The sequence below is a fragment of the Cervus elaphus genome, chromosome 7 (genome assembly GCF_910594005.1).
Source record: "Cervus elaphus chromosome 7, mCerEla1.1, whole genome shotgun sequence".
In the NCBI taxonomy this organism is placed as follows: Eukaryota; Metazoa; Chordata; class Mammalia; order Artiodactyla; family Cervidae; genus Cervus; species Cervus elaphus.
Genome location: NC_057821.1, coordinates 40,162,587 through 40,185,967, shown reverse-complemented (window position 1 = coordinate 40,185,967; position 23,381 = coordinate 40,162,587). Strand labels below are relative to the sequence as shown.

Here is a 23,381-nt window from a genome sequence, read left to right as displayed (position 1 = left end):
ACACCAAAAAACCACTCATCTCTCTAGACTGTAGCATCAAAGGAAAGAAAAACAGGGAAAGATGATACAGAAGGTTTGTTAGAGGTTTTTAGTGGCGCCAAGAAATAATCTAGCCTAGAGCTATTTTTCCCCAAAAGACAAAACAATGCCACATACTTCAGTTACTCCCAATAGACAACAATGTACTGTTTTGTTAATGATTAACCTGAGTCACCAAAGTTGGCAAAATTTTAACAGCGACCACTTCAAGGTGTTAGTTTTTTCTTTTTTGGATTTTCAAAATTTCACTCAAGAGAACATATAACTACTCCAAATTTTTGCTTTCTGAAATTTAAACTGAAAACAGTTTAAAAGAGGGAATGGGCATTATGGATCCAGGCAAAGTGAAACTTCTACGATGACAGGCTATAATATATGCATTTGATGCTGACTACCACTTGATTCATCACAGTACAGGATTCTGGAGCTCTGCCCGTAACTGCATAAAATTGTCTATACTGAGACTCCAGTAAGCAGTATACTAATCTATAAAGTGGGAGCTACACACACACACACACAAAAAACCCCTAATCTCTATCTTGTACCAGCCAAACTTATTACTGAAACTCCTATTCACCTATACATGAACACACATGTTGGATAAATAAAAACTCTTTCGGAGCTACTACATTATCTTATAAATCCTTTTATATTCTTACTGTACACAGCCCAGTTGGAATTATGCTATCCTCTGATTTTCAAACTGAAAACCCATTCCAATTTGAGGACTTACTTCTATTCATCACCTTCAAATATTACCCACCAGCATTCATATCTTCTTTCCTTTCCAGTACTACCCCCTCCCTGCCCCCACACACCCCTGTGTGTGTTACAATTAGCAAATGTTTTCTTTCCACTTGGCTTTGTTACATATATACACTACAACTGGGGAATAAACTGAGACAAACAGGGCAGTTCAGTGCTCTCAGAGAGACACAAGTCCAGGTGGATCATCAAGTGTATTTACTTTTTCCAATTATTGGCCCATCTCTATTAACATGCAATTCACATTTTTTTCTTCCATACTCGCCTCTTAAAGACTCCATTTTAGCGCAGCCCTTGAATTCTAAAGGGAGAGTTTCTAAGGTCTTTCGCCTAAAAAACTTACACCCGAACTATCACTACATTCAAAAGACAATCTCCAGTCAAACTAGACACCGTTTTTTTTTTTTTTTCTTTTTTTTGAAATGACAAATATCTTAGAAGGAATAACTAGCAGAATAATTGAGGCAGAAGAATAGATAAGTAACCTGGAAGACAGAATAGTGGAAATCAGTGCCAAGAAATAAAGAAAAAAGACTGAAAAGAAATGAAGACAGTCTAAGAAACATCTGGGACAACATTAAATGCACCAACATTTGCATTATAAGAGTCTCAGAAGAAGAGAAGGAGAGAGAGGACCTGAGAAAATGTTTGGAGAGATAATAACAACAATCTTTCCAAACATGTGAAATAAATCTGGGTTGTTTTCACCTGTTGGCTGTTGTGAGTAATGCTACTATTAACATAAATGCTACTATTACATAAATATCTGTTAGCGATCTCTGCTTCTATTCTTTTGTGTATAAAATACCAAGAGCATACCTATATTTAACTAGCATCTCCTTTTTACAAAGGGAATTTCAAAAGTTATAATTATTATTATGAAATGTGTCTACCGTTCTGACAGACCCAAAAGATAGCAATGAAAATAGTGTAAACCCAGCTATAAACACCTAAGTGTTGTAAGTGGTCAACAGATCAAAAGGTAAAACTCTTTCTACTGGAATTTATCTCTTGAATGTTCAGGCAACAATTATGAACTGTGATTATTTATTTTCCATTAGAAATGCACATGTGCCTTCCTTATTTTTGAAAGGTTGTTGCTGAACGATGAGACACGGGATTCTTGGCCTCCGGAGGAGATGAATTCAATCCGGGGCCAGAGACGAGGCTGGATTGCTCAGAGCTTTTGTGTAATAAAGTTTCATTAAAGTATAAAGGAGATAGAGAAAGCTTCTGACACAGGCATCAGAAGGGGGCAAAAGAGTACCCCCTTTGCTAGTATTAGCAATGGAGTTATATACTCTCCAATCTAGACACCATTTTTAAAAGCCTGAAATACAACAAAGTGTAACAAATGATACTGAGATGAGATCATGATTTTATAATTAAGATTTCTGACTATCTCAAGGGCATCTCACCAGGGCTCTTCAGAACATCTAAGACACTTCCTTCTTTCAGGGTTTTCGCCGCTCTGAAAGGGCTCTCGCAATCTTCATCTTGCTTCTTCTTAGAGCTTGTACTGTTCACTGCAGTGGTATCTTGAGCTGTAATTTTTTTAATTGTAAAAGATATTATGACAAGAAAAAGCAAGGTTACATGCATTTGAAAGATCTTTCAATCAACTTCTTAAAAAAAAAAAATTACCATAACCCAAAGATAACAACGACAAAGGACTGTACATCTCTCCTCCAATAGAGTAAAAAAAAAAAATATATATATATAAACTATATATAACCTATAAATGAGTCAGTTATAGATCCACTATAATGATAAGAGTCAATGAGTTCACCAGTAATCAAGAAAATCAAAACAAATCTTAGAGGATATGGCAACTGGGACAAGCTCAAACACTGTATGAAATATGCCTTGATTATACAGAAACTTCTAACAACTGATTTAAAAAAAAATTCAGACTTTCCTGGTGGTCCAGTGGTTAGGAATCAGCCTGCCAACGCAGGGAACATGGGCTCAATTCCTTGGTCCAGGAAGATTCCACATGCCCTGCTAAGTAAGCCCACGAACCACAACTACTGAAGCCTGCGCGCCCTAGAGCCTGTGCTCCCCCAAAAGAGCAGCCACGAAGATGAGAAGCAGAGAAGCCCCTGACTGCCGGAACTACAGAAAGTCCATGTGCGGCAAAGAAGACCCAGGGCCGTCAAAAATAAAGTTTTTAGAAGTTTTTAAAATGTTTAAAGCTTTTTAAAATGATTGTTTAAGTCAGATATTTCTTCTAAAAATTCACCCTATGATTGAAAATACCTGTCAGTTATTATGCTGAAAACCTGGATGATAAATACTCAATAAAAGGGGCTAGCTACATAAATTACAGAACACTGACATGATGGAATGCTATGCGGCCCCAAAAATCATTCTCAGAAGAACAGATACGGGAAAGAGTAGGTTAGAAAGTCCAGAAGATTGTGCCTGTTTACATCTAGAGTAATGCTGTTACTTTTTATATTTCCCAAACTTGCTTTTAGCAACATATTCTTATACTTAAAATAAGTATAATATTCTTATACTTAAAATACTCTACATTGTGAGTATGATAATCACTTTGTCAACACATTTTTAAGGGGAGTGTTTCTGTTTACAGATGAAGTATTATTTGAAAATTACCTGACAGTTGCATCTGTGTGTGAGAGAAGGAGTGAAGGTGGGAGAAACAAGACTGGTCACAATATGGCAAAGGCTGAAGCTCAGCAGAGTGTATCTGGGGATTCAGGCTACTATTCTATTTCTGAGAATGCCTGAAATTTTCCAAAGTATTTTCACCAATTTAGTAGTAGTGGGTAAAGCAGTTCAAGAAAATCTATCTACCCTTACTTCACATCATGAGCAAAAATTAATTAAAAATGGATTGATGGGGAAAAAAAATGGATTGATGATCTAAACAAGAGAACTAAAACCATGAAACTCTTGAAAAGAAAAGCTAGGAGGCACATCTTCATGACCATGACAATGAATTCTTAGGACACCAAAAGCACAAGAAAAAAAACTAAACTTCACTGAAATTTGAAATCTCTGTGCATCCAAGGACACAATCTAGAAAGTGACAAGACAATCAACTGAACAGGAAAAAATACTTGCAAATCACGTATCTGATAAAGATCTAGTGTCCAGACTATACAAAAATGCAAATAACTCAGCAACACAAAGAGAAACCAATTTAAAAAATGGGCAAAGGTATTCAACAGACATTTCTCCCAAGAAGATATGTAAAAGGCCAAAGCACACGAGACGATGCAAACACAAGTTCAAGTTTTTTAAAGCACAAGCCATCCATCGTCCTTGCTTGGTCCTGCAATAAATCTTTCTCCATTAAAAAGAGAAAAGAAAGCTAAACATAGTCCTCAGGGAAATAAATGCAAATCAAAACAACAATGAAGCATCACTTCATACCCACTAGGACGGCTCTCATCAAAAAATGGGAAAGAATAAGCGTGGTGCGAACATGGAGAATCCTGCTGGTGGGAATGTGAGACAGGCTGGCTTCTGAAGAGAAGTTTTATTAACTCCTCAAAAAGTCCAACGTAGGACTTCCATCTGACCTATCAGCTCCATTCCTAGGTACATCCTCTGAAGTACTAAAGTCAATACTGAAACAAATACAAGTACATGTACATTTATTAGCAACACTATTCATAATAGTCAAAAGGTGGAATGACCTAGATGTCCACCAATAAACAAACAGGTAAGTTATGGTATATCCAAAGAGCAGAGAGTCATTCAGCCACAAAAGGATTGATGTTAACAGTACACATTACGACAGAGATGAACCTTGAAAATGTGAGAGAAGCCAGGTGCAAAAACTCACACTGTACGATTCCAGAATAGGTGAATACACAGAAATAGAACATGGATTACTAGTTGCCAGCAGTTAGGGGGAACGGGAAATGGAGAAAAACTGGTTAATGGGTAGACTTCCTTTTAGGAGTGATAAACATGTTTTGTACTAGTTTAAAGGTGCTGACTGCACAACGCTGTGCATGCAGTAAACACCACTGAATTTTTCCCTTTAAATGATCGACTTCGTTCCTGTTGTTATTTAGTCACTAAGTCACATCCGACTCTGCAACCCCATGGACTGTAGCCCGCTAGGCTCCTGTGTCCATGGGGTTTCCCAGGCAAGCATACTCCAGGGAATTTTCTCAACTCAAGGATCGAACCTCTGTCTGCTGCATTGGCAGGCGGGTTCTCTACCACTGAGCCACTAGAGAAGCCCATGATTACATCTTCTCTCAATTTCACCTCAATAATAAAAATGTGCAAAAACCAAAACACCATACCTACCTCTTACAACTATGTCAAAACAAAGAAAAATCGGCTTTTATACATTATCACATTCTGTATTCCTTTACAGTCAAAACTGAATTGCTTTTAGAATTTAAAGTAAATTTTAAGGATTTCTTCAAGTGTACTCAAAGAGATGGAAAAAGATGATAATGTGAAAATTAGCTCCTATCATACAGTAATTAACCATGACTTCCACATTTTCAATCAGCTTTTCAATTACCAAAGTGGTAAGATAGAGAGGTGTCAATGTAAGAACAATTCCATATATACTACTTGTAATACACGTCTTAAAACTCTGGAGTAATTTCCCCACATGTAATGAAACACAAAAGTTGTTTTAACAAATTGTTACTCATTCATGGACCAGTAGTAAAGCATTAGTAAATATGGAAACATTTTAATGCCTTTCCCTCATAACCAGGCATGAAAATGAAATTTGAATAGGTTTATTCCTTCTTGAATTCACAGTAACATTAAAGAAAAAGTCATAGGTTAAGTACACCTGAAATATACTTGTTACTTTCTCTTACACAGGACTATTTTATTCAATAGAGGTTAGGACTGCAAACATACCAGTCAAATACTTATTCTGTGCTACTTGCAGAACCTATACTCTTGTCTTCCAGATCATACAAAACCAAAGACCTTCTCAGCTTATGGGTCCTGGTTCTTTGATATTCTGAGTAAAAAAAAAAAAAAAATCTATCTATGAGGGAAGATCTAGTTTTTTAAGATTCCCAAACTCAGCAGATAGTCAAAGAAACACTTCTGAATAAGCAACAGCCCCATAACGGATATCTCAGTCCATAATACCCCTCTCCCACCCACACCCCCTCATTACACTGCTATTATTCCAAGGAACCATCTCACACTCTGCCCCCCCAGTATAAAAATCATGCAGTGTTTTCCTATCATTCAAATTAAAATTCAATTATTTAGCACAGCACTCAAGAATCTTTAGAACTGAAAGCTACCTCTCAATCTCATGACAAATTATTTGCTATTTTCAAAGTGCATCAGGCTTTTCCTCTTGTTCTCTTGTATTTGCCGTTTGTTGGGGGAAAAGCCCTTCCTCTCAATTCTTGACCTGAGTAGTTTAGCCCAGATGATTCTTCATTCCCCAAGCACCCAATACTTGAGAGCACACATCATGACCACCATAGCAAATTCCTATGGTCTAATTATCTATTCAGACAGGTAATTTTTTGACAAATAGCCCATTTTTTGAGAAGTTATGTGCTACTACTGTCTGCAGTGGCTGGTATAATCCTTATGCATAAAAATGCTTGTGAACTCAAGAGAAACCCAGAGATGGAATCCACTGTAATTATAATGTGGAGTACCCTTGAATTTCCTATATTGAGATTTCATTTATAATAAACTGTCACTTTTCTTCGATTAAGCAAAGACTGGATAAATTTGCTATTGTGACCATCCCCTTCACAAGCTGTAACTTATTCACATTTAGGGAGCTAATTATATTCACATAAAAGCATTTACAAGAATGGCCAAAGGTAAAAGAAGTAATTTGAAATATTAACCTATTTTTATGTAAAATACTATGAGAAAAAGTTTCTTACCTGAACTACTTGTAATTGGTTCTGAAACACTACTCGAGCCAGAAAGTTCTGTTGTTTTTGCCACAGGCACACTAAATGTAAATCCAATCTGTAGAGAGAGAAGGTGTCCTTTAACTGTCCATTCAGCTTTAAACAATCCATCAAATACAAAGCTCTGTTTTATTTCAAGTCAAAAAAGTATACTGGACTTCACAAATTCTAAGATTCACAGTTTTTCCTATTTTAAATCTCTAAAATCAGTGTGCTTCTTATAATGAATGGTGTGTCCTAGTTTAACAAGAGCATTTTAAATTTCTAAAGCATTTTTTCATTCAAAGCATTACATAAAATAATAATGTGTTCCTGATGCCCACTTTTGGGTTTCTAAATGCCATTTCCTAATAAAAAGTATGAGACTTCATGGACATCGAGTAGATTTCAGGTATTTGGCAGGGAAATTACAAAATGATCTGGAATATCTAGTTGTAACAGAAAACAAGGACACAGTAAAAAACAGAAGATAACATGTTAAAATGATACACATGCCAAATACAGATGGGGCAACCAGAACATTAAACTTACGTACTATTTTTTTTTAATATTTATGTATTTAGCCGTGCCAGGTTTCAGCTGTGGTATGAGGGAGCCAGTTCTCCAACCAGGGACTGAACCTGGGCCTTCTGCACTGGGCGGAGGGGCCACAGGCCGGCGGGCGGAGTCCCAGCTACTGACCACCAGGGAAGTCTCCAACTTATATACCATTCTTACTCAAAATATTTATTATGAAGAAACAAATACATAGCAGCACATAAAACCTTCTAACTTTTCTAGATTAAAGCCAATGCAAGAGACATGCTAGCTAAATGCAATATGACTTAGTTGCTAAGTCTAACTAACTGGATCCGATACCAAGAGAAACAAAACAGCAATTAAATCAGAGTCTGAGGCTGATGGGTAAATCTGAATGTGCACAGTATGTTACTAGTAACATCGTGTTACATTTTTTGGGTATGACAACTGTATTGTGGGTATGCAAAGAAGTATCTTTTTTTTTAGCGGATACAAAGAAAATTAAGGGAACTAAAATATCTCCATCCTAACTTTCAAATGGTACATGAGAAGATGCATACATACATACATACACATATATTTTGTGTATAGGTGTTAAAAGTTTTCTGTACATTGGAATTTTTTTGGTAAGAAAAATGCATTTCTTACCACCAATGGTATCTTAGAGCTTAAAAATACAGTATGCCTTTGGAATCAATCAATATGAAATACTCTTTGCTTGCTACTTACAGATGATGGAGGTAGTACATCTGACTCAGTAGACTTTACAATTGGAGATGAAAATCTAAACAAGGGGCTGCCAGTGCTGTTTGGAGAGGTCACTTGTACCTGGTTTTTCAAATTATTAAAGAAATGACACAAAAAGCTTTTTAGAAAAAGAAATTGGCAGTGAAATACACCTTAAGCAAATTAATGACAAAGAAGTCAAAAGCATTTTTTTTCCTTTTAAATTTAAAAAATCACTTTTAACTTCTGAAAACTATTCAACATGTAACTGTTATAAGATCTGGCTTCCTTTTCAAAGAGGAATATACATGATCTTGGAGGGAGATAATTACTGAAAGGAGAAAAATAACATCTATAAGAAAATGTTCAGAAAAAGTAAAAGTCAGGAAAAAAGCATACAAATTTTAGGAGCAGATTAAAGATATTAATCCTACTTGAGAAATTTTTTTAAAAAGCATAAATTCATTATTAACCAAAAATAAAGTATTTTTAATGGAAATATTGTTTGAAAACAGACTTACAATACATTCTTCCTCTAATACATTCATAAGACTTGAAGAATGTTCCCATTATGATGTACATTTTTTAAAAAAGCAAACGTTATTTCCGTTTTTCTCAAATTTCTGAGTTGTTAACTCCCATAGGGAAAAAATAATCACTGATTTAATCAGATTATCTTTTTTAAAATAAAGAAAAACAAAAAGCACCTCTATGGAACAATGGGTTTTTTTACCTTATTTGTTAATGATTGTGAAGGACTAATGGGTGACGGAGAGGAAGTTGTGATCACAGAAGAACTAAAATTGAAGGTAGGCAGTGAAGAACTGGTGATGGGTAGAGAGATTTTCGGTAATACTGGTACTTCCACTTCCTAAAACACAACATATTTTATAATGACAAATTTCATCTTATGTGTCATTCTGTTGTATCAAAGTATTTTCAGGTAGAACGGATATAGTTACACGTAAATTTAGAATAAACAGGGATGAGGTAGCACTATGCAGTGTTAACAATGTAGGCTCTTGAATAAGAAAAAACTAAACAGATCCCAGCTGTGCCACAAGCCAGAAACGTGACTTTCTGAACCTATCCGTCCTCAGTACCAATTTCCTAGCTGATGAAAATGAAAAAAAAAAAAAAAATTAACATATCAGAGTTGTGGTTTAAATATGAAACAAAGTCACTTTCGGTCTTAAGCATGTTAAATAAGCATTTGATAACTTATATGCAGAGTACATCATGTGAAACGCTGGGCTGGAAGAAGTACAAGCTGGAATCAAGATTGCAGGGAGAAATAGCAATAATCTCAGATATGCAGATGACACCACCCTTGCGGCAGAAAGTGAAGAGGAACTAAAAAGCCTCTTGATGAAAGTGAAAGAGAAGAGTGAAAAAGCTGGCTTAAAACTCAACATTCAGAAAACTAAGATCATGGCATCTGGTCCTATCACTTCATGGCAGATAGATGGGGAAACAGCAGAAACAGTGTCAGACTTTAATTTTTGGGGCTCCAAAATCACTGCAGATGGTGATTGAAGCCATGAAATTAAAAGACACTTACTCCTTGGAAGGAAAGTTATGACCAACCTAGACAGCATATTAAAAAGCAAGAAGCATTACTTTGCCAACAAAGGTTCGTCTAGTCAACGCTATGGTTTTTCCAGTGGTCATGTATGGATGTGAGAGTTGGACTGTGAAGAAAGGTGAGCACCGAAAAATTGATGGTTTTGAACTGTGGTGCTGGAGAACACTCTTGAGAGTCCCTTGGACTGCAAGGAGATCAAACCAGTCTATTCTAAAGGAGATCAGTCCTGGGTGGTTCATTGGAAGGACTGATGCTGAAGCTGAAACTCCAATACTTTGGCCACCTCATGTGAAGAGTTGACTCACTGGAAAAGACCCTGATGCTGGGAAAGATTGGGGGCAGGAGGAGAAGGGGACGACGGAGGATGAGATGGCTGGATGGCATCCCCGACTCAATGGACATGAGTTTGAGTAAACTCCGGGAGTTGGTGATGATGGACAGGGAGGCCTGTCGTGCTATGATTCATGGGGTCGCAAAGAGTCAGACACGACTGAGTGACTGAACTGAACTGAACTGAACTGAACCATAAGTACTGACGAGTTTGGTGAACTGCTCGGTTTTGAATTCAATGTAAGCAAAGATCTCCACTAGTCTCAAATGGCCCACATTAGAACAGACAAAAATTGAGTTCCACTTCCACTAATGGCGGAAGACCTTGTATTTTACCAATGCTCTGAGAAGTAACAATTATGGATGCTGGACAATATATTAAAAACAGCCATCTGAAAACAATAGAAAGCAACCAAAAGCAAGCAGATACTGGAGGGAAGAAGATGCTGAGAAGAGGGAGGAGCTTCTTGTCCTCTTTGAGTTGGTGCCAGCTGGATAGTTGAAACTCAGAGAAAACTGCAAATCTGTTGATCGAGGCATTCAAAGGACAGACTAGGGTGACCACAGTAGCTAGAAAATAAGCGGAGATGAAGCGCCACAGAAGGGGAGTCCCAAGTCTGCATATAAACTCTCCAAATCTCTGGCAGAGCAAATCTGTGTAAACTACAGGTGTATAATAAAGGCACCTGGATAAAACGAAACTAAAACCTGTTCTACACGTTCTTCAGGGTGAAGGGAAATGACACCAAATGGAAATTCAGATTTCTGGAAGAAGTGGAGAATACGTGAGTAAACATCTCTTCCTCTTAGTTTCTTTAAAATACACGTTAAGTATGTAAAGCAAAAATGTATTGTGGATTTACAGCATATCTAAATGTAATATAAATGATATACAGCATAAAATACCAAGGAAAGGGGGGTGGTAAATTAAACTATAAAGTTACAAGATTCTTAAATCTTATAGGAAACAATATTAACACAAAGTAGAATTTAAAAAGTGAAAGACACCATAATCCCAAGAGGACTGTGTAAATTATGAGAAGGGTCAGAGATATAAAACCAACAAACAACTAAAATGGAATGCTAAGAAATATCCAATTAACCCAAAAGAAGGAAGCTTTCAAAAAGAACAAGAAACAAAAAACAAATGGGGAAAATAGAAAATTAAAAAAGGTAGACCTTAATTCAAGCATACCACTAATTATGTTATTTATAAGTAAACATGCCAATTAGAAAATCAGAAAAAGGGAAGCAAGACTCAATTACATGCTGTCTGTAAGAGATTTACTTACATTAAACATAAAGACAAATAAACAGATTGGAAGTTAATGGATGGACAAAAATTTAACTTTCAAATAGTAACCCTAAGAAGGTATATTTTAGTATCAGAGTGGCTAGCTATATTAAATACCAGGTAAAGTAGATTTCAAAACAAAGAATATTTCCGAAGACTTTTTTTTAAAGGACATTTAGTAATATTAAAAGGGGCAAATTATTGAGAGGTCACCATAGATAAGGTGTATGCACCAATGCGGGCCTCAAGATACACAAGCAAAAACTGATATAATTAACAGGAAAAATACAAATTCACCAAGTAAAAGCTGACAACTTTTAACTCACATCTCAACAATTCACTAGACACATACCTCCCTTCCCCACTCCCTGCAAAATTCAGTAAGAACAAAGATGATGTTAGAATTATTATCAGTCATCTTATCTGACACTCAACAACCATAGACTACACAATGGTCAAGACTCAACAAGCAGACCATGTGCTGGGCTACAAAACAAGTCTCAATATATTTCAAAACATTAAAATCATGACTAAATCCACTTCTAAATAATCTATGGATCATATACGAAATCAAAAAGAAAACTAGGAAAAACTTCTCAACAGAAGCACCACTATAAATCTTCTAGAAGAAAACACAGGAAGACTTTTTTTGTAGACAGGGATAGGTTTCTTAGGATACAAACAGTAAATATAATGGAAAAAATGTTTAAGTTCAGACTTCATAAAAGTTAGAACATCTGCTAATCAGAAGATACTGTCAGGAAAAGGAATAGGCAAGTCAGACCGAGAAAAGATTTTCTAAGACACATATCGTGACAAAGTACTTGGAATTTATAGAGTTCCTACAACTCAATAATAGTAAGACAACCCAATTTTTAAAAAACCAAAAGATTTAAACTAACACTTCTCAAAGGAAGATATTATGGCCAATAAACACATAAACAAGAACAAAATATTAAGCAAGAGGGAAAGGCAAATTAAAATTACAATGAGACATCGTCACACACAAAGCAGAGTGGCTAAAGTTTAAAAGATGACAATCAACTATTGATAAAGATGTAGAGTAACAAAAGCCCCATCCACGCCTGTTACAATTACTTTGGGGAAAACAGTCTGTCAGTTACTTAAAAAGTTAAACACATATCATATAACCTCAGAACTTCATGTCTATCTTTGCTGTTTACCTGAGACTATCCCAACACTATGCAAATCAGCAGTATTCCAACATAAAATGAAAAGTTTGGGGGAAAAAAACCCACAGGCTAGGCAAACAATTTTGCGCAGCCACTCATTATTAGTATCTGTTTCCTTAGAAACGTGGAGACTGTAGCTTGAGAGCCGGACAGAGCAGGGACAGACAAGTCAGGGAGGCGTCCTGGGGTGCAAAACCAGCCGTCGGCAGGAATGGAGGGGGGTCCGGAGAAGGGAGGAGGTGACAAAGGGGGCGTGCTTTTCATAAAGCTCCTCACAGTTAGTAAACCAGATAGTCAAAGTCAACACATTTTTAACCCCCTCCAAATGTCTCAAAACAGCAAAGTTATATTAAACATATATCTATCTGCAAGACAGCTAAAAGTGAGCTACATAGATCATTCTAAGCTATAGCTGAAGATCTTAGAAACCGTATCTTTAAAAACAGAAACTAAAGTGAAATAAAACTCACAATCTGTCACCTGGTAAACACTAAACCAAGTTAATGCTTTCCTCTTATCAGGATAAACTTTTAAGAAGGTGGGGCCACACATTTTACTAAGAAATATAAAAGCTTTTCTAAAGAACTACCTAATCCTTTATAATCAGACACTCACTTTGTTATGTATACATGGCAAGGCAAATAACTCATTTTCTAAATGTAATGAATCAAATCTATATAAAGAGTTTTAAGCAGAAAAGAAAAATTTGCTAAGTACAAAATTTTATATGCTACATGATCAACTTTATTTTTAAGATGGTGTAATGCAGTAATACATTCCCTCCCTTCCCCACAGTCTAGCGGAGCAACAAGTAGAACCTAAGGGCAAAGAGTCTCAAGACTGGTAACTGAGCCAAGGTCGCCGGCATGATCTCAAATATCAGAACCCAACAGGCATATGGCAGAAAGCCCAAGCTGCCAAAGTTAAGCTTCTGACAAGTCAGAGAGGCACAAGCGCAGGACTCTTATACTGGAAAAGGGGAGATTTTAAAAAAAAAAAATCATGAAAAACACAAACCTCTCACTCTAAGACTGCAAACCAAAATACCAATAGATACGAAGGAAACACACACACACAGAGCAATTTCAATCAAAACATTAATTTCTTTTTTTTTTCCCCAAAACATTCATTTCAGTCAACAGAAACTGTTACAGAAGACCTCCTATTTAAAAACCTAAAAACATACTCCTAATTCTCATGGGTCAGTGAGAAAGTCACAAATACAATTTCAATTAGAAAAAGCACATATGAAAGTACAATGTAAATAACTTCAATGATTCAGCTAGGCTGAAACTGATTTACAGAAGACTGAAATGGACCCAGATGTAACTCAATGTAGTTAGAAAATATACAGTGCAACCTAGACAGAAAAGTTAATTTAACCAATCTTTAGTTAGTCCTTATCATTTTCAAACTTTCATGTTCAGAATACATAAATCCCAGTAAAAGAAATAACCCAGAGGAAAAAAAATGGATCAAGAGAAAACGCAAAACGGCCAAGAAACTCACAAAAAGATGTCTCCTCATCCTAGTAAAGAAGGAAATGCAAATTAAAAATCCAATGGCACACCACTTCACATTCATAACATTAATAAAAATTAAAAAGAAAAAAAAATCAAGTACTGGTAAAAATAAAGGAAAACCAGATCTACCTGTTAGGTGGAAGCATTAAACTGTAAAACTACCCTGAAGAACAACAAGGCAAGATGCGTATCATCCCCTACAATCCAACAATTCCATTCCTAGATAAGTAGCCTGGAGAAAGTACTGCATGTGTGCTGGGGGAGATGTGCATATATGCTCACACTGGTGTGTATCGCAATCAACCCAAACGCACCCTGCAGAATGGGCTGTGCTGAGTCTTCATCCTGGATAAATATGTAACAGGGAAAACCTGCTATTTTCCCCAAGACTGATAAATTTCACAAATAATAAGGAAAAGAACCATGAGACAAACACATCATGTTTCAGGAATGGGCAAAACCTAACTACATAATAGTATTTCAAGGGTCAAATAATTTCAATTGCAATAGTTTCATTTGAAAAATTATGGCTTTAGACTAGTCATACCCATGAAATTTAAGGTATTAGATTAGGTCACAGTGAAGATGGTTTAAAAAGCCTGATAGTTTAAAACACACACACACTTTTAAGGAACTGTTTCAATGGCAGATAATTCCTATGCTGGGTCTCCCCAAACCTCATCCCTCCAAGGGACCTCCAGGTGTCCCCTCATTACCGCATCGAAACGTTTAATAACAAACTTCAAGGTATTAGGATACTTCAAAATACATGTTAAAGAATACAGCCTTACCTCTTTCTCTTGAGGTTTAGACGCCACAACACGCGTTCTCTCTCGCCTCATCTTGCCACCTCCACCACCTACTCCAGGAGACAAACCATTGGCTGCAGACATACTGAAATTTGGATAAGAAAAGCCACTAGGCAAAGAAAAAGAAAATTAAAACAAATGATATATTACTCTGGTCCATAACTTGTTAATACTAAAAAATTAGAAAAATTAAAAAAAAAAAAAAGATCTGCGAACAATTAAGAAAATAAATGTTCAGCTGAATGTGATTTTATAAGCTCACAGATTTCTATGTGTAGTTTTCTATGTGTGTAGATTTCTATGTGTAGTTTCCATTTCTTTAAACTTCTTAATCTTCAAGAAGGCAGATACAAATCAAATATAGGCCTTACAAAAAATATAAAGAAGCTTCACTATAAAGATGACATTACCTTTCTTGTTGCTCTCTATTTTGTCCTGGTGTTGCATTCTTTTCATAATCAGTCTAAAAAAAGAGAACATAACATATTTACATAGCTGCTTATTTAATTTTAACACCACCCTTCTATCTGTGAACTTTAATATCTGGAGTCAGGAATTTGACAGTTGTTTAGTTAATGAATTTTAAAATCTACAACTTATACCCTGTCACCTGAATGATGACCAAGAGTTACAGTGTGGTTATATACAAACTGATAATAAGCACAACTGTCTTTTAAACAAAACTGTAGCATACAAATTTAAAACACATGTGCAATCAAATGTACATTGACGGTCCTTTGAAAATGATTCTCTGCAACTTAAGGAGTTCTTCCATCTAAAGGAATCAGGGTTCCTTGGAGAAATGGCTGATTTCAGGGCTGGGGCTGAAAAATGAGCCTGGGTTGTTTTATAATATCAAAAAGCAACTAAGTGCTTAAAAAATGATGTGAAAATATTAAAAGGACATGAGCCGGTTCAAAGGCCAAATATGGGACAGTGAGCATCAAAATAAATAATGCTAGTAAAAGATTACAATCTTAACAAATTTAAGAATTCACATTGACTTAAACAAATAAATACATAGAGAAATACATACATAGAGAAAACTTCCTACAGTAGGAAACCAACTTCATAAAGGTAGAAGAAATAGTAGAATTAGAAAACCACCATTTGGCATCTACAAATAAAAGATTCAGGCAAATATCATCAAAACTGCTAACAGTGGTGGGTAAAAAGGATATTTATACTCTCAAAGTTATTTTATTAGTTATAAAAGGTACAATACTAGCAACTTCATAGTGAAGAAATCCCATTGACACCACCTAAACTGCTGATGACATACATCATCAGTGTGGGACAAACTGGCAGAAAGTGCCCTGGAGTATGATACTGAGGAGAGTTCAGAATTCATTCTGTGGTATCACTACCAGAATCTAATCACGAGCAAACATTCTTGTACTCCTTCAGAAATATCAATGTTATGAAATACCAAAAAACAACCCCCCCCCCCAAAACCAAAACACCTGCTCTAGACTAAAGGAGATAAAGAGATTTGACAAATGTAAGACATGATCTTCCATTTTTGTTCTTTTGGGACAACTGGCATCTTAACAAAATTTGCAATTATCAGTATTGTACTGATGTTAAGTTTCTTTCTGGTTTGGGTAACTTCTTCAGGCATGTGAGCGAATTTCTTGTTTGTAGAAACACAGAAAAAGATAAAGGAAATGTAGTAAAATGTGGAATTCTTAAGATTTTTCCTGCAAGTCCAAAATTATATTCAAATTATTTTTTTAAAGTCTGATAAAGCAAATATGACAAAATGTTAAAGTCTGGTGAGTCAAGTTAAAGGAAATGGGTAAATACTGTACTATTCTCTCAATTTCAGTTTGAAATTTTTCAAGAAATTGAGTTGTCATAAAGATTCAATGAGCTTAAACCAACAAAGGCACAAATAGGAAGATGTTTTATAAATGGAAAAAGAACACACTTTAATGACACAGAAAAATGACACAGGAAAACAGACAGACCCAGGATATGAAACAAAGTAGAAGACAAATGATCTGGCTTTTTCAAATACCAATGTGCCTAGCAATTCTATTCCAAGGTATAAGACCCAAGAGAAATGAATATCAATGTCCACAAAAAAACCGGCACTTGTATAAAAGTTCATTGCAGTATTATTCATTGCAGTGAAAAAGTGAGAAGAACTCAAATGTCCCTCAACTGATGAATGGATACACAAAACCGCTACATCTAAACAATGAAGTATTATTCAGCAATAAAAAGGATGCTCTGGTATGAAGTGAACCTAAAAACATTATGCTAAGTGAAATAAGCAAAACACTAATAACTACTTATTTTAAGATTTCATGTTTATGAAATGTCCAAATAAGTAAATCTAAAGAGAAAGATAAGTGGCTGCCTCGAGCTGGAGGTGGAGGGGTGGGAAGTGACTACTAATAGATATGAGATGTGGGGGAGGGGACGATCAGAATGGTCAAAAACTGACTAGTGACACATTTGAACAACTAAATACACTGAATCCACTGAGCTATGAACTTTAAGGTGAATGGCAAGGTATGAGAATTATATCTCAATAAAGAAGTTATATAAAAATAAAAACAGTGTGGTGAGGGTAAGATTTGAAGTCTAGAAAGACAAAACCAAAAGTAATACACTTGTTTGGATACCGGCTCAAAAAAGCAGCTATAGGGAATTCCCTGGCTGTCCAGTGGTTAGTGGTTAGTACTTTTACTGCCAGAGCCCCAGGGTTCAATCCCTGGTTGGGGAATTAAGATAACACAAGCTGAGCAGTGGCAAAAAAGCAGCAGCTATAAACAACATATGAATTAGATTATTAGGTAATATCAAGAAGGAACTGACAGTAACTTTCTTAAACATGGAAACACTGGAGATATTAGTGTATCATATAGTATACCAAAGTACTCTGGGTGAACAGTCATGATATGAGAAATTTTCAAATAGTTCAACAACACAGACAAAACACAAATAAAGCTAGTGTGGCAAAATTATTTAATATAAACAAAGCTTGCTAGTAAACACTAATTCAGGATATGACCAAGGTGCCAACCATTAAAAGCCATACCAATTCATAATCAGTAATTCACAAACTTTACACATTATCTAGTTGCTAGATTGCAATAGTAAATTATTTGTACTTTATGTTATGTGTTCTTATTCATTTTAATCAATACTCAAAGACTAGTGAAAATAAACACATACTCACACTGTACTTTTTATCTATTCTTTGATTAGTCTTCCTGAATTCACCAGATGGGGTCAAAGACGGTTTAAAATAAACAGTTCGATTTGCTGCTATGGAAACTGGCTTTGGGATCATGAGTCTCTGAACAGGGGGGTACTGAGAGTCCACCTTACAGAGAGGCAGAAATCAAAGACAAACTTTTATTTTCATATACCAGCCAAAGATATCTAAAAATTATCTGACAATAGCTAATATAACCTATGAGTACCTAGTTCTAGAGCAATATACAGTGCGTGCAAACATACACTAAGAGGGAAAACTAAAAGTAAACGAATGTGTATTAACATTCATATTATTAATTTATGTAAGGACTAATTTATTTAGACATATACCTATATATACATATACTTTTAAAATGGTTTCACCAACTATTTTATTCTAAACTTAATGACTTTTCACACACATGTGACACACACAAGGAAACTTCTGCAGAGCATTTTGAATAAAATATACTTTTACAGGATGAATTTCAAATATATGAACCAAAATTGATTTTGCCATTTTCCCCAAATTACTATCTATATTTTCCTCAGTTATAAATATTTAACTAGCTATGAAAACTTTAACTGCTCACATTTTAAATGTGAGCAAATCTCTTCAAGTAAATTTTCCTCCACTGTTATTTAAAAACCAAGTTTTTACAATTTAAGTCTAATTAGTAAAGCACAGTGAAGAATTCCAAATCTTAAGATGAACTGACTTTGTTATCAGAACACAAGTGTTATGTCAACGTCTTTTGGTACACTGAAACACAGCAAAACTCCAGTTGGTGTGAGATGACTATAAAGCCAAGAGCTTCTACTTTGTCCAAAGATTATAATACTATGAATACAGTCCTTTCACCCAGCAGCAGCTGTGAACAACGTTGGTTTCCAGGGCAAAGCCTCCATCTAGTCACTAGCTCTTCCCTAAATCCTCATCACAAATGTGATCCTATAATTCAATGAGAGTGTATTTTGTAGACTGTTTTGATTACAACTGTGAAACCTGAACAATACTGTATCCCGGCCTTTATATTCCCTAGCATTCGCTACCAAAATTTTACTGAAACTACTGTTGTTATTGTTCACTTGTTGTGTCAGACTCTTGCAACCCCATCAACTGTTACTATATTCAATCTCTAAGAAAATTTTTGTTGATGAGAACTTCTCTTATGACACAATTTTTAAATTTTACTTCTTTTTAAACAATCTGATATAAATGAGTCACAGAAAAGCAGATAACTTAATCCCATCACAGCAGCCAATAATGAATTCCCTCTTGCCTTATTACAAATGTCTGAAAGGGAAAGTCTCAGTCGTGTCCGACTCTTTGCAACCCCATGGACTATACAGTCTACGGAACTCTCCAGGCCAGAATACTAGAGTGGGTAGTCTTTCCCTTCTGCAGGGGATCTTCCCAACCCAGGGATCAAACCTAGATCTCCCACATTGCAGGAGGATTCTTTATCAGCTGAGCCATGAGGTAATACTAAAAATTGAGAAACAATGCTATCCCAAGAAAAAACTCAATTAAGGTTTCTTTTCCACATCAGAACTGCAGTAAAATAATTGTCATTTACCAATATCTCAGAGTTCCTACAATTAATTCAGAGATTTATGATAATTTTAATCAATTACTCCTGAGGGAACTTGGAGGTGTAATGAATGCTTTATGAGGAATGATGTGGGAATCTGCTTTCCCTTAAGGGCACTTAGCCATAAATCTAACTGACAAAAATTATACCTCTTTAAACTTAACTATCAAGCATTTTTATTTCCCACAGTAAAACCCCAAACTAATTTTAACCAAATAGAATGTGATAAAAAGGGTTATCACAATGTAACTGTATTCTATTTTTCATTAGCTCTGCTGTCTTGGCTGACTGATGGAAGAAGAGATGCAAACTGGAACTCCTATCACACATAACTGATTTGACATAATGTTTACGAGGAAAATTTACAAAGTAACTATGTTCGATGAGAACTTTAGTTCACCGAACTGCTAATTAAAGATGTCAAGCTCTGTTCACGCCTATCTTCATTCATCAAAAGGTAAGAATTACTCATAAAGACTGCCAGAAATATACAAAAGAGTTAACTAGTAAGAACCTACTGTACAGCACAGGGAACTCAAGACTCTGAAACAACCTATATGGAAAAAGATCCTAAAAAAAGAGTGGATACATGTGTATGCATAACTGATTCACTCTGCTGTATGCCTGAAACTAACACAATATTGTAAATCAACTATAAAAAACAAGATCGCCAGGATACTGAAAATGGAAATGCCAACACACAATCAATATATACTACCTACTACATATACAGCATGTGCTAAGGCCTTCACAAGAAACTGCAAAATCCAAGTTTAAAAAAAAAAATCCATTTTTTCAAACATGTTCCCTAACGACCATCAACTAAAGCCAATTGGTGTATTTGTCAACTTAAGTACCTTAGATAAATGCTAAAGAAGGCTTACCTTTTCCCTTTTGGCCTGAAAGTCTGTGGTGGTATCCATCCCACTCCTATCAAGTGGCTAAAGAAATAAAATACCATTAGAATGGGCGGCAAACTGAAAAATATGACATCACCAACATGTGAAAATGCAAGATTTAAAAGTCAACTTACAGAATTCAGAGGAGAAGAAAAAACAGATGGAATTCTTTTCGCATCCTGTAAATGTTGAAATAGGGAAATTAAGATTTCTCACTAAGCTTAAATTTTGCTATACTCCTGAATTTAATTGTGATTTAAAAAACTTACCGCTAGAGGACTTGACATCTTCTCTAAGGACTGCAATATCCTCCGAGCTGTTGAACTAGTCACACCATAGGACTGTGCGTTGGGTTGCTTAGCTTTCATCTGTCTTCTGACTGGTGCCTATAATGTAAACCTTGAGTTATTTACTGGAACTTTATACTCCAAAGCCCAAATTTCAGAGAATGAAAATCCATGAAACAGAATTTTATGTGCAAAGTGAAAAAGAATTAACTGTTAACAGCAACTTGTCTTTGGGTGGTGTCATTAAGCTCATGTTCAACCTTTTTCCTTTACGCCTTAGTTGAAAAACTCAATCTCTGAATCCTGTGAAGGGTGAGGGAGGTTTGGAGGACACTGAGTACCTGATTTCAGGACTTACTACAAAGATACAGTAATCAAGACAAAAGCATAGTGCTGACAGAAGGACACACACAGACACACATCAAAATAATAGAAAGTCCAGAAATAGAGCCACGTATATGGTCAATTCATTTTCAAAAAAAAGTGCAAAGACAATTCAATGGATAAAGTACAATCTTGTCAACAAACAGTATGTACTAGAAAAAATGGACATTCATTTGTTTAAAAGAATGAATCTTGATCCACACTTCATACTACACATAAAAATTTTAACTCAAAATGAATCAAAGGTCTAAATTAAAATCTAAAATTATAAAGCTTTTAAAAGAAAAAGAAGAAAATCTCTGTGACCTTGGGTTGGGTAGAAATTTCTAAACATGACACCAAAGGCATGAACCATAAAAGGAAAAAAAAGAAGAACCTAATATGCTGAACGTCATCACAAGTAAAAATTTCTCTTGACAAGGTATTGTTAAGACAAGCCAGAGAATGGGAGAAAATATCTGCAGAACATACATCTAATAAAGGACATATACCCTGAACAATGAATTCTCAAAACTCATTAATAAGAAAAAAAATCTTATTTAAAAATGAGCAAAAGGACAGACTAAATTGTCAAAGGGGATTAACAGGTGTACACTTCCAGATATAAAATAAGTCACAAGGATGTAATGTACACATCGGGAATATAGTCGACAATATTTTAACAACTTTGTATGGCAATGGATAGTAACTGGTCTTGTGGTTATTTCATAATGTATAAAAACATCAAATCACTATGTTGCATACCTAAAACTAATATTTCATATTGTAACTCAATAAAAAATTCAGATTTTTCTTAATGGGCGATAACATTTGTACACATACTTCATCCCAGATATACTGATGGTAAATAAGCACCAACATCATTAGGTCATTAGGGAAATGCAAAACCACAGTAAGCAGGAATAATCACTACATGCCTATAAAAAAATCGATGACAAGTGCTGACCATTTGGTGAGAACACAAAGGGATAGCACCCACTTTGGAAAACACTTCGGTGGTTTATTATAAAATTAATGTGTAGACTATGTGACTCAGCAGTCCAACTTCTAGCAGAAAAGAAAATTAATGTTCATAGCAGTTTTATTCACAATGGACAAAAATTAGAAATAATCCAAGCATCCTTTTACTAGTGAGCAGATAAGCAAACTGTATTACAACTCTGCAATAAAAAGCAATTAAGTATTGATATATGCAAACAGACTGATCTGCATAATACGTAAGTGCATTATGCTAAGTAGAATAAGCCACATTCAAAAAAATACACAGTATATGATTAAAGTTATGACATCCTGAGGAAAAAAAAAACAAAACTACAGAAAAAGAAAACAGATACTGATTGCCAAGAGGTGGAAGTACAAAGAAGGGTTGTCTACAGAGTTGTACAAGGTAATGTCTTGGTATGATGGAAATGTTTATTCAGTATTTTGAGTGCAGAAGTGGTTATTCAACTGTATGTGTTTAGTTAAAATACAAATACTGTGATAAGGGTAAATTTTACTATATGTTACTTACACCTCAGTTTTTTAAAAAAGGAATTAACTACCATACTTTCTAAAACACACACACACAAATAATGGATAAAATGTTCACTTTGGTCCAAAATAATAATATAGTTCCTAAATGAAAAGAATGTAACCCACAGTTTTATCATTTCACCAAAGAATAAATGGACCAAAACTTTTTGTGAGTGACAATAGTTACTTGTTATTTAAAAGAAGAATGGAGAAGGAAATGGCAACCCACTCCAATATTCTTGCCTGGAGAATCCCAGGGTTGGGGGAGCCTGGTGGGCTCCGTCTATGGGGTCGCACAGAGTCGAACACGACTGAAGCGACTTAGCAGCAGTAGCAGCTGCAGCTTATATAAAGTAGCTACCATAGTGAAAAAAAAAAAAAAAAGAAGAAAAGGTATAAGCCCTTCTCTTCAAACCGACCTGATACGGTGTGTTTCGTAGTTTAGACTGTCTTACAGCGGCTGCTGCCCCACCATATGTTGTTTTTCCAGGGTAAAAAGGAGAATCTCCAAGTTGACTTGTTTTAAAAATTGAAGAGTTCCCAAGTGACTGCACAGAAACATAACAATAAATTATAAGACAAGCACTCAAAACTAATGTGGTTAAATCAAATCAAATTAGGACTCACAGGAGAAAGTGCTCCAAAGGCAGACAAGTTGAATGCTGGTTTTTTTGAGCTGGTGGCAGTGTGCTGTGAGAGTGAATGAGAACGTTCAGCCTCTGGGGACCACAGAGGTGGCACCGAAGTGTTCTTTGAAACAGCTATATCTGAAATAAAAATATGCAATGCACAGTGATAACAC

The 23,381-nt window shown here is 35.5% G+C and overlaps 1 protein-coding gene across 1 annotated transcript in view; it reads right to left on the bottom strand.

Annotated features, from left to right (window-relative positions):
- NUP153 (nucleoporin 153) overlaps positions 1–23,381 on the bottom strand; it is a 64,138-nt gene that overhangs the window by 19,401 nt on the left and 21,356 nt on the right. Inside the window, 12 exon segments of the mRNA XM_043908461.1 lie at positions 2,223–2,348; positions 6,681–6,768; positions 7,959–8,057; positions 8,689–8,826; positions 14,672–14,798; positions 15,100–15,152; positions 17,880–18,026; positions 20,379–20,435; positions 20,528–20,572; positions 20,663–20,779; positions 22,999–23,127; positions 23,207–23,346. Coding sequence (XP_043764396.1) covers positions 2,223–2,348; positions 6,681–6,768; positions 7,959–8,057; positions 8,689–8,826; positions 14,672–14,798; positions 15,100–15,152; positions 17,880–18,026; positions 20,379–20,435; positions 20,528–20,572; positions 20,663–20,779; positions 22,999–23,127; positions 23,207–23,346 — 1,266 coding nt within the window.